Source organism: Temnothorax americanus, unplaced genomic scaffold (assembly GCF_048541705.1).
Source record: "Temnothorax americanus isolate GAGA-0224 unplaced genomic scaffold, ASM4854170v1 Scaffold234, whole genome shotgun sequence".
NCBI lineage: Eukaryota > Metazoa > Arthropoda > Insecta > Hymenoptera > Formicidae > Temnothorax > Temnothorax americanus.
Window position 1 is genome coordinate 61128 of NW_027509376.1, and position 12226 is coordinate 73353.

The following is a 12226-nucleotide window of genomic DNA, read 5'->3' on the forward strand; positions in this document are numbered from 1 at the left end:
CGCTGCTAGACCTCGAAATTTTAAATAAATAAAAACAACAATAAATAAAAATAATTCAGAGAAGAATACAATGGGAGTAATATTAAATGATTATCAGCGTGGATGTGGGAGTGAGTGATATGGATGTGCGTGACTACGCGGACGGCGGATAATGCGGCTTATAATTAAGTATAGAATAAGTTTATTTATTTATTTAAAATTTCGAGGTCTAGCAGCGCCAAGTTTTTTTACAAGAAAAATTTATGTATTTTAATAAAATATTTTTATTTTGTACTGTTACTTCTGTAATTCTTTGTGGCCATTAAAAAATACACATGTAAATAACTTTGTATTTAAATATCTTGTATTCCCTTGTTAAATTTAAATAAAATTTTTTAATCTTATAAAATTGTTATTATACATTCTTTTCTAATTGACACAATGTAAAGATTTTTCAATGTAGTGCAACAATTATTTTTTGAGGCAATATACATGTTCTCTCTGTAATTGGCGCTCTAACTTAAAGAGATATCATTTCTTTTTTGTAATTGTAATAGATCACTTGAAACGCGACTCTTCTTTTTGATAAGGTAACATAATTTTGTGACGTGTATCACTTGGGTTATAATTTTTCGGAAATAAAGATACTACTGCTTAGATTTTTTCGAGATTTTTCGAGATATAAAGATCTACCACTTGTTACTTAGGTTTTTTTGAGGTATAATACTACCACTTTCTTTTTTTTTTTAGGTAACAACATATACACTACTATACGTGTACTTGGCGCCTTTTTTTACCTTTTTTTAAAAAAGGTAATTTTGTGCGGATATCACGCCTTTTTGTAGTATATCTTATAAACAGTATATAATACAAGGTATAAAGCTAAAAGTGTTACGGACTATTATTTCTAAAGAAAACAACAATTTAATATTTTGCTTAGTTTTTTTTTAAATAATAAACTGTAACCCTTTTAGTTGTACACCTTTTCCTCTGACGCATTTTGTTGTTATATAATATCGTGATATGTGCACAAGCTGAAACAACTTGTTTGACAAAATAATGGTCAAAATAATCTTCGCGCGGATAGTTACTCTCATTATCTGAAGTAATTAAAGTGAGAGAATCTATCATATCGTGGATGAACGGCAACGATAAATTTTTAAAACGGACATTTTGTTGCGCATCCGTATAGAGTGTATCAGTTTAGATATACAGTGTTGCACTGTTACATATATATCAAAATTTTGATATAATAATAAGCAAAAGCACATTATCGTATCATGAAATTAATATACGCAACGATCATATGATGCAAATATGCATCGTAATGATATGACGTAAATATGCATAAAGTATATATCTGCCTGTACATACCTTTTTCAAAAATTGATATATTGTCTTATTATTTAATAGTATTAATAACAGATACTTACACAAATTTCTATTTGCAGCTGACATCATTAATAGTATTAAAATGTACCTCGGACCTTGTTACCAAAGTGTTGTCTACTGTATCTTTCTTTACAATATTTATAATAAAATATAACGCATTTCGTTTTAACATTGAAGTTGTAAGTTAATGGCTTACAGAGCATCCGTTAAATAGGATAAACTTGTCTGTTAAATATATTTTAATAGCAAAAAATATTTTAATATTTACAACAATAGTAATACAGAAAAATATAATAAAAATTGGCAGGTGAAAAAATTATTGATGGAGCTTCAACATATACTTAACGAATTAAGGGACAAAAACGAAAATACTATTGCAAAAAAATATAGTTGTATCGCTAATCGTTACACGATTGCGTTTACGGGTAAGGCAATGTTTATTGATTTTTGCATGTAATCATATTTTCGATTTGATATCTAACAATAAACTGTCAAGTGGAGTAAAATAGACTTTAGCATATTATAACTTTCATACATACATACATTTATATATGATTTATTTTATTGCATGGGCCTATTAAAGCATTAATATCACGTATTTGCATTAAATGGCAAATGTGCTTATAAATTGAAATAACTATCAATTTTGCAATAAAATTTAATTTTATTAAAAGATATTTCATGCCGTACACACATGTGTACGGTATATATAAAATAGTTTTATAATATTACACCCTACAAATGACAATTTATTTACGCTTTTCAGCACTTGTAGTTGGTGGACTATTTGTTAGTATTATAGTTCAATTTTGGTCGAATTTAATTAATATTGATGTACCGATGAATATATCTCACCAACGGTCACGTCATTTATTCATTATAACGGAGTATTTCATCGATCAAGAGAAGTATTTCTATTTGATTTTGTTCCATATGTACGTAGCTTTTTCCATCGGAGCGACTGTAATGGTAGCAACAGGTACAATGCTTATTACATATGCTCAACATACCTGTGGAATGTTTAGAATTGCTAGGTAGGAGTATAGACGTAAAAATTACCATATTATATAACGATCCAATAATAATTAGGGCTGTTATACAAGTTATACACAAAAGTGTTATCTTTATATGTATAACATGGTTAAAAATTTTTTAGTAAAAATTTGTTTTTAGCTGAAGAATTGTGTCATTTAATAAATTGCTATATAATTGCGACACGACATTTGTAAGCTATCGTATTGAACATGCAATGAGTGTCGACATTTTACAAAACATTACGCTAAAAAATAAAATTCTGATGACCGAGGGCATAATTTATGCGGTCGACATTCACCGGCAAGCTATGAAGTTTGTATTTACGTCGACAATATTCGTGCAATACCTACGTTTAATAATATCTTTTTGTTTTGGAAGACTGTCTCAAGATTTGTTGTCCGCATTCGAGATAATGATGTTTTGCTTCATAACGTGTGGAGTGGTTTGTGTGAGCATCAACCTATTTCAAGTATGTTTTTGAATTTGTATAATAATTTATGAGAGCTGTCCCGAAGTTATTCATATTAATAATAATACTGTCCAATAAATGTGTCAAGAAATTGATTCCAAAGATTTTTCAGATTGCATCATCTGGAAATAATGTTGAGGAATTCTTATTTCCGTTTCTTCTTGTATTTGCTTGTGTCACGTATATGTTTATAGCCAACTATATCGGGCAGAATGTAACGGATCACAATAATTACGTATTTTCTACTGCGTGAGAAACTTTTCATGAAATAGTATATATGAAAGTTCATCTTTTAAGAGTTGTTTCATCAATAAAAATTAATTAATATTACTGTAAAATAAATCGGCGTAAACACTGAAATTAACTACCCAGGTAACAATTCGTGCGGGGTCATATTACCTTCACGGCGTGATTAGCACACCGTGCATGCACGAACGCATCATGCTCGCTTCACGAAGTGATTTTGGCATACGTGCGCGTATAGAAGGTCGCACTATGCCATCACGTGTGATTACACGTGTGATGGTACAGTGATTACGCACACGTGATGGGATTTGTCGTCCTTCGTGATCCGAATGTCCTCGCGGTAACATTTCGCGTGCTCCGCGTGCTCTGTATCCGAGTGCTTAAATAATAGTTCCCGTGTACCCATTTCTGCCTTCACGGGCCATCCACGCCTTCCTGGCTTATTCTCATCGAGCCTTGCCTATCCGTCTGGCGGTGTGAATTTTAAAAATCTCGCGTGTCCGCGCGCGACCGGCCGGTCGATTATGGCTGCGATCCATTTGATATGTTACAAATGCTTCGAAGCGTTCTTTGTCTTCTTCTTTCTTCACTGAAAGAAAAGAGAAGAGAATTCCAAGCATTTATAGCATTAAATGGACTGCAGCCTATATCTCAACGGGACGCTTCCGCTCGCGCGGTCTCACGCCTGTTCGCGCCTTGCCATTCGCCCCTCGTCGCCGTCGTAAGGAGGAGGATCGAGCTAATCGATCAACGCCAGTTGCGCGAGGTTAGTAGGATTATTTATATATAAATATATATATTTATATTAAATATTAAATATTAAATATTTTTAAATATTTAAACATCGGAAAAATGGGTTCATCGGCTCATGGTAGTCCTTAATGTGTGCGGTCATGTTGATGTGTGCTTGTGTGTGTGTGTGTGTGTGTGTGTTTGCGCGCGCGCACGTGATATTATTTACACCTACTCACACACTCACACACACACACACACAGGCACACACCAACATGACCGCACACATTAAGGACCACCATGAGCTGATGAACCCATTTTTCCGATGTTTGACGCTCTGTAACTCGAAAACTGTCCATTTTTGGACTTAGTGCTCATAATCACTTTTCATCAGGACGTCATAAACTACATCATACTAAATTTTTTTAGCCAATTTGACCGGGATCTATTTATCCGTGGTTTGGTGCGGAATCCTTTAAACTTGTCGGTTTTAATTGCTGTCGTATCGAGATATGATTTCATTGAGTTTCAACTTTATAAAATGTATGAGAGAGCGTATATATGTATGTATAATATATGTGAGAGCAATTGATGCTCATATGAGCCGCACGCATGCGGCACTCACGTGTGTGCAAATTTTAAAATAAGAATGTTTATAAATAAATATATATTTGGTCTTCTTTAATTTAACGTTTTTATAACTGTAATAGTACATATATTAGATTTATATTAAAAAGTAGGGTACAAGGTGAGAGCAATTGATGCTCATATGACCCGCATGCATGCGGCACTCACGCGTGCGAGTCATATGAGCATCATTTGAGGACGCATCTGTCTAGCACCGTGAGTGCACGCCGTGTAAATTATTTGCACGACGTGCACGCGTCGTGAGCTCACTTTGCGGGCATTTTGTTATCTGGGTAATAGAGATTTGTCTCAATTTGTCATTCATTATGCATATACTTTATGTATAATGTGCAGTGGTATAGAGCTCCAATACACATACAGAAGATGATATTGTTCCTGTTACAAAGAGAAACTAAGGAGTTTACTTTGAGTGTTGGCAAATTATTTCATGCATCTATGGAATGTTTTGCCACGGTAAGATAAATATAAGATATCTTAATAGAGTATCATATTAAAAATAAATGCTATTAAAGGAAACATTTTTAATTATAGCTGGTTAAGACTTCGGTATCTTACTTTACCGTCATATATTCTACACGATGACGAAGCAAGTATGAATTTAATAACAGCATAGTAAGAATATAATTAATGAAAAAGCAATAGTATTCATGCTTAGAAAATAGAAATATTAATTTTTGTTAAAAAAGCGCAGATATTTATTAAATTGTTAATAAAGATATAAAAGATTAAAATTATACAAATCGAGATAATATTACATCAAGATTCTGCGATGCATTAAAATCGTGTATTTTTTTTACTGTACGTTGAATAAAAAAAACAAGGAAGTATATATATTTATTTTACTTTGCTTCTCCAAATACGATTTTTATACGCAATTTTTTATTAATGTTCGCGATCGAACCATAATCCCCCGTGAATAATCGCGAAGAGAATTATCGCTTAAGCCCAGCATTGTTTCGGGAACAACCGCCGTTATTCCAAGACCTTCGAGAAGCCGAGAAACGAACGCGGGTTTTTCCTCGCGTGCTCGCTCTATCCCCTTTGTCTCATCGCGCGACGTAAACATTGGAGACGGAGCTCCTGACCTCGGCGAGAACAGCTGATCGGTTGCCGACTCCGAAATTCGAGACGTTCAAACCGAAAGACAAGTCGACGGGTCGGCTACCGATTGGCTCGGCTAATTGTTCGGCTCATTACCGGGGATACGTGATGCGTGGGGATAGGGAGCTCGTACCTCCGAGTGCGCCGGAGGCTCGGGCAGATACGTTTTCGGAGACGTAACGAGCATCTCTTCCGTTTCGAAAAGCGAATTGTCACTCGCTTGGAGTCTCGACGACGGCTCGATCCGTGGCTCGCGGAATAGATCGTGCGACGAGAACCGTAGTTCGCGGAATAAGCGCCGATTTTCCAGGAATCAGAACCGCGTTTCGTGGAACCCTAATCTCCGTGTAAATAAATGTATATACTCTGTGTAAATATATTCTGTAAATAGACATACGAGAGTTAACTGGAAATAAGTCCCATTCCCGCGCCTCTAACTCGATCTTCCTTCTGCTCACGCACATTCATTGGTCCTTCGAGCCGGATTTCGCGACCGATATCCGCGCCGCGAGTGAGTGGTCAAGGGTGAGCTTCTCGTGCTACGAGTGACCGCCTGGAAGACGAAGATGAGCAACCCTGAGATGGAGGGACTTATCCGTTCGCAGAACGAACTGCACGGGCGCATCGCACGCGCCTATGAAAACTTGAAGAAAGCGGGAGGCGCAAGATTGACAATGGGACTGGTGAATGCTCGCCTCCAAGCCTTGGAATCGAACTGGAACAAGTTCGAGGAACAACACGGCAAACTGCTATTAATGCCTCCAGACGTCCTTGCCGCCACTGACTATAAGGAACAGGACCTCCCGGCTTTGGTGGAGGAGACCTTCTTAACGCAGAAGGGAATGTTCCTGGACGTCCTCCTGTCGCACAAGGCGAGGGAGGAAACTGCAACTAAGAATGAGACTTCGGAGACGGCGACAACGACGAATCGCACCACGTTACCGCGGATTCAGCTGCCGGAATTCTCAGGCAAATACGAGGACTGGCCGTCATTCCGCGACCTCTTCCACTCTCTCATAGGCCGGGACGCTAACACGACGCCGGTGGAAAAGCTGCACTACCTCAAAACTTCCTTGAAAGGTGAGGCTGAGTTATTAGTCCGGAATATCGCGACGACGGCCGAAAATTATAACAGTGCGTGGGACGTATTGAATGCGTATTATGAGAACAAGCGACTTCTCACCCGCGCGTATCTGTCCAATTTCCTTGCGCTAACTAAAATGAAGAGTGAATCGGCGGTCGAGCTTCGAAAGATTTTCCACGGCGTCAAAGCAACGGTCAGCTCGTTGGCGAGTATCGGTCGGCCTATAAACCGTAGCGAGGACTTATTCGTTTATCTGGCGGTCGAGCTACTGGATCCGCGTTCGCGACGCGAGTGGGAAACGTCAATCGGCGACACGACCGAGCCTCCGACGTATGCGACTCTCGAGCAATTCCTGGATCGGCAACTGCATACGCTCGAGTCGATGCAGCCTGCTAAGGTCGACGGAGCCGCCGGTAAGGCCGCGAGCGGAGCCGCCAAATCCGCGCGGAGCCACCTCGCTCGGAAGCAGGAGGGAAATCCGGGCGCCAAGCGAGGTCGTTGCCACTGCTGCCAAAAGGACCATATCCTCATGTTCTGCGAGGACTACAAGAGGAAAACAGCCCAGGAACGGAAGCAGCTCGTCGACAACAAGAACCTGTGCCTGAACTGCCTCGGTTCTCACAAGGTCAGTGAGTGCGCGTCGAAGAAGGGGTGTGCAGCGTGTGGCGCGCGACACCATACTTCCGTCCACGATGCGTGTCGCGAGGTCGAGGTCGCGAAGACGGTTCACGCGGCTCAAAGACTTGCCGTAAAGCCGAGCGCGGTGCTCCTCGCCACCGCTCGCGTTCGCGTAGCCGATCGGTTCGGAACCTTGCATCGCGCTCGCGCGCTGGTCGACCAGGGATCGGAGTCGTCCTTTGTGACCGAGCGCCTCGCGCAAAGATTAAAGTTACCGCGTTCTCCCACGTCGGTTTCGATATTCGGCGTCGGCGGACAGAAAACGGCCGTCGCCAAAGGACGCGTATCGCTGACTCTCGCGCCGCGAACCGACGGCCCCGCGATGTCGGTCTCCGCGCTCGTACTCCCCCGGCTCACAATATACGCCGGCGGTATCGAGGCCGGCGCTGAAGCGTGGTCTCATCTTCGGGGTCTGGAGCTGGCGGACCCCGAGTTCAGCGCGTCCGACTCGGTGGACATTCTCCTCGGTGCCGACGTTTACGCGGAAATATTGCAAGAGGGACTTCGCAAGGAGGGTAGTCGCGAGCCCGTCGCGCAAAACACGACTCTTGGCTGGATTCTGTCTGGCGCTATCGGTGAGGGTGCTTCGAGTCACTTCGCGCAATCCTACCAGTGCCGTGTCGAGGACGAACTGTCGCAACTAGTGAGGCGATTTTGGGAGCAGGAGGAGGTTCCGTCGGCTGCCGGACCGCTCTCGAAAGCCGATCAGGAGTGTGAGGAACATTTCGCGCGCACACATTCGCGTAAGCCCGACGGGCGCTACGTGGTGCGACTCCCCGTCGTCGAGCCGATGCCGAATCTCTGTGGTACGCGCCGCGCGGCCGTTCGCGTGATGAAGGCCATGGAAGCGAAGTTCGCGCGGGATGCTTCCTTCCATGCGCTGTATACAAATTTCATGCGTCAATACGTCGAGCTCGGGCATATGACGCCGGTCGATCCTCCGGCCGATCCGGCGAAAATGGCCGTCTGCTATCTGCCTCACCATGGAGTGATGAAGGAAACCAGCACGACGACGAAATTGCGAGTCGTCTTCAACGGTTCTTCCGCGCTGCCGACGGGGGCGGCGCTAAATAAGTATCTGCAGACCGGGCCGAACTTGCTGCCGGCTTTGGCAGAGATCTTACTCCGTTGGCGGCGTCACCGGTACGTTTTCGCGGCGGACATAGAGAAAATGTACCGGCAGATCGAAGTCCACCCGGAAGACAGGGATCTGCAGCGCATAGTCTGGCGTGAGAGCCCTAGCGATGTGTTGCTGGAATTTCTCCTGATCACCCTCACGTACGGGCTTGCTTGTTCCGCGTTCCTAGCGATTCGCACGCTCCATCAGCTGGCCAAGGACGAGGGAGTTGAGTTCCCGCTAGGAGCTATCGCCCTCCTACTGGAGACCTACATGGACGACGTATTGTCTGGCGCGGACACGATCTCGAGAGCCAAAGAGATCCGTCGTCAGCTGGACCGAATCTGCATGGCGGGCGGCTTCCCGCTCAAGAAGTGGTCGGCGAACGAGGCGTCGATACTCGATGAGGTCCCTCCTGAGGATCGCCTTCAACGCGAGCCCCGGTGGTGGCTCCCGGGAGAGAGCCACTTGACCCTCGGGCTGCATTGGCATCCACGCGAAGATCAGTTCGCCTACTCGACGCAACTGACCCAACTGGAGGCTATTACGAAGCGGTCGGTCTTATCTTTAGCCGCTCGGCTATTCGATCCGCTGGGGTGGCTCGCCCCCACTACCGTATTAGCTAAAATTTTGTTTCAGTCCACCTGGTTGCTGGGATTGGATTGGGACACGCAGCTCCCTGACACCGACGTCCGACGATGGCTCGAATTCCAGGCCGGACTGCCTCTACTGGAAACGATCCGAGTGCCCCGATGGCTGGAGAGCGATCAAGAAGGTGTTAAGCGCGAACTGCACGGATTCGCCGACGCCTCGGAAAAGGCGTACGCAGCGGTGGTCTACCTGCGGACCGAAAGCTCGAGCGGCGAAGTAGTCGTGAGCCTCGTGGCGGCGAAAACCAAAGTCGCTCCGTTAAAGCAGGTCAGCCTTGCACGGCTGGAGCTAAACGCTGCCGCCTTACTCGTCCGACTCGCCAATCATGCTCGGCGGGTCCTCAAGATAGAAGAGGATCCGACCCATCTGTGGACTGATGCGACCGTAGTGCTAGGCTGGATTCGAGGTCACCCTGCTTCCTGGAAGACATACGTGGCAAACAGAGTGAGTGAGATTCAGCTCACTCTCCCTGACGCTTATTGGCATCACGTCCCCGGGCGTGAAAACCCCGCCGACTGCGCGTCCCGAGGCCTCTTACCAAGGGAACTCGTGGAGCACCCGCTCTGGTGGCAGGGCCCGGCGTGGCTTCGAACTAAAACCGGTCCGTGGTCCGCTCCCTTGGACGACGAAGTACCCGTCGACCTCCCGGAACGGCGCTCTCACATACATGCCGTGGCAGCCGCTACGGAGGAGCCCGAGCTGCTGACGAGGTACTCATCCCTGACGAGCTTGGCGCGGACGACAGCTTGGTGCCGCCGTTGGCTGCGGTGCCTGCGGGCGAGGCGGACTGCCCACGAGAAGCAGCCCGATTCCTCCGCTGGGCTCGTACTAACACGCGAGGAGCTCAGCGACGCCATCGTGGGTTGGATCGGCTGGGTTCAATCCATTCATTTCAAGGGGGAAGCGACGGCCCTCCGAAAGAACGCTCCGCTGCCGGCGCGCAGTTCCATCGCCTCGCTGAGCCCCTTCCTGGACGAGCGAGGCCTACTCCGCGTCGGCGGTAGACTCAAGAACGCCATGCTTGCCTACGACGCTAGGCACCCTGTGATCTTGCCGGGACCGTCACGATTAACGAGGCTTATCGTGGAGGCGTGCCATCGGCGGACATTGCACGGAGGAGTGCAGGCGACCCTCGGGGCCCTTCGCCAGGAGTACTGGGTCCCTCGCGGTCGCACATTGGTGAAAGGGTGTATTCGGCGTTGCGTGACGTGCGTGCGATGGCGGGCGGCCTCTCCACAGCCTCTCATGGGAAGCCTCCCTGGTCCTAGGGTAACTCCCGCTCGGCCCTTCCTGAACACCGGAGTCGACTACGCCGGACCGGTGTGGCTGAGAACCTCCAAGGGACGGGGCCAGCGGGCCTCTAAAGCATTTATCGTTGTCTTTGTATGTCTGTGTTCTAGAGCGGTACACCTCGACGTGGCTACGGACTACACCGCCGACGCCTTCCTGGCTGCGCTGCGCCGCTTCGTTTCCCGCCGCGGTTTATGCCAGACGTTGTACAGCGACCGCGGCACAAATTTTGTCGGTGCCGACGCACAATTGCGCGATCTATTCTCCGCCGGCGGCCAGAGGGGCCGACGCATCGCCGAGCGCGTTGCTGAGGAGAGGATAGCGTGGCGCTTCAATCTCCCCGCTGCGCCCAACTTTGGCGGCATCTGGGAGGCAGCCGTCAAGTCGACCAAGCATCACTTGCGGCGAGTGATCGGCGAGGCGACTCTCACCTACGAGGAGATGGCCACGTTATTATCTCAGGTAGAGGCGTGCCTGAATTCACGTCCCCTGCAGGCCCTGACAGACGACCCTGAGGACCTCAGCCCGCTCACTCCCGGCCACTTCCTCATAGGCTCGGCCATCAGCGCCGTACCGGAGCCGTCGTTGACGGAGGAGAGAACGACTCGGTTGTCCCGCTGGCAACAAGTCCAGCAGATGCGGGACCATTTCTGGGCGCGATGGTCTAAGGAGTACCTCCAGACGCTTGCTCATCGCCCGAAATGGCTCAAGGCCGACCTGGAGGTGCGAGCAGGCCGCTTGTGCCTCGTAAGAAGCGAGACGACGCCCCCGACCAAGTGGCCCCTCGCTCGGATTGAGGAGCTACTCCCGGGCGACGACGGACAGGTTCGCGTCGTCAAAATTCGAACGGCGGCATCGATACTCACACGGCCTGTGAGCAAACTCGTCCTCCTCCCGGACTGCGACGCACCGGGAAGCGAGGAGTAATCGCGAAAACCGTCATCTCCTTATCGCGTCGTGCGCGAATTAGAATCAATTAAATATCATCGTAGGTTGCACCATACGAGGCGGGCGGAATGTTCGCGATCGAACCATAATCCCCCGTGAATAATCGCGAGGAGAATTATCGCTTAAGCCCAGCATTGTTTCGGGAACAACCGCCGTTATTCCAAGACCTTCGAGAAGCCGAGAAACGAACGCGGGTTTTTCCTCGCGTGCTCGCTCTATCCCCTTTGTCTCATCGCGCGACGTAAACATTGGAGACGGAGCTCCTGACCTCGGCGAGAACAGCTGATCGGTTGCCGACTCCGAAATTCGAGACGTTCAAACCGAAAGACAAGTCGACGGGTCGGCTACCGATTGGCTCGGCTAATTGTTCGGCTCATTACCGGGGATACGTGATGCGTGGGGATAGGGAGCTCGTACCTCCGAGTGCGCCAGAGGCTCGGGCAGATACGTTTTCGGAGACGTAACGAGCATCTCTTCCGTTTCGAAAAGCGAATTGTCACTCGCTTGGAGTCTCGACGACGGCTCGATCCGTGGCTCGCGGAATAGATCGTGCGACGAGAACCGTAGTTCGCGGAATAAGCGCCGATTTTCCAGGAATCAGAACCGCGTTTCGTGGAACCCTAATCTCCGTGTAAATAAATGTATATACTCTGTGTAAATATATTCTGTAAATAGACATACGAGAGTTAACTAGAAATAAGTCCCATTCCCGCGCCTCTAACTCGATCTTCCTTCTGCTCACGCACAATTAAACATTAGCTATTTATAATCTTATATATTTTATTTGGAATCAACGATTACATATAAATATGTTAGAATTATCGATAATAAATATGTTTATATAGCCTTGTTTGAA

The 12226-nt window shown here is 46.7% G+C and overlaps 2 protein-coding genes across 2 annotated transcripts; both read left to right on the forward strand.

Annotated features, from left to right (window-relative positions):
* Positions 1 to 544: 544 nt before the first annotated feature.
* On the forward strand, positions 545 to 5227 carry LOC143898547 (uncharacterized). The gene is made up of 7 exons (XM_077408111.1): positions 545 to 1550; positions 1679 to 1796; positions 2138 to 2405; positions 2602 to 2875; positions 2988 to 3124; positions 4822 to 4954; positions 5033 to 5227. The coding sequence occupies exons 1-7, from the start codon at positions 1323 to 1325 to the stop codon at positions 5081 to 5083; spliced, it is 1209 nt and encodes a 402-aa protein (XP_077264237.1). The 5' UTR covers positions 545 to 1322; the 3' UTR covers positions 5084 to 5227.
* Positions 5228 to 6168: 941 nt separating this feature from the next.
* LOC143898553 (uncharacterized) lies at positions 6169 to 11349 on the forward strand. Its single transcript, XM_077408116.1, has one exon. It carries the CDS (start codon positions 6169 to 6171, stop codon positions 11347 to 11349), a length of 5181 nt encoding a protein of 1726 aa, XP_077264242.1.
* The last annotated feature ends 877 nt before the right edge of the window (positions 11350 to 12226 follow it).

What these genes read in the sequence shown, in the direction of transcription:
- LOC143898547 (XM_077408111.1), top strand. Translation starts at nt 1,323, where the DNA reads ATGCATAAAGTATATATCTGCCTGTACATACCTTTTTCAAAAATTGAT. An exon ending in TTCGTTTTAACATTGAAGTT is followed by an intron (nt 1,551 to 1,678) that starts GTAAGTTAATGG and finishes AAAAATTGGCAG; the next exon opens with GTGAAAAAATTATTGATGGA. An exon ending in GGAATGTTTAGAATTGCTAG is followed by an intron (nt 2,406 to 2,601) that starts GTAGGAGTATAG and finishes GACATTTGTAAG; the next exon opens with CTATCGTATTGAACATGCAA.
- LOC143898553 (XM_077408116.1), top strand. Translation starts at nt 6,169, where the DNA reads ATGAGCAACCCTGAGATGGAGGGACTTATCCGTTCGCAGAACGAACTG.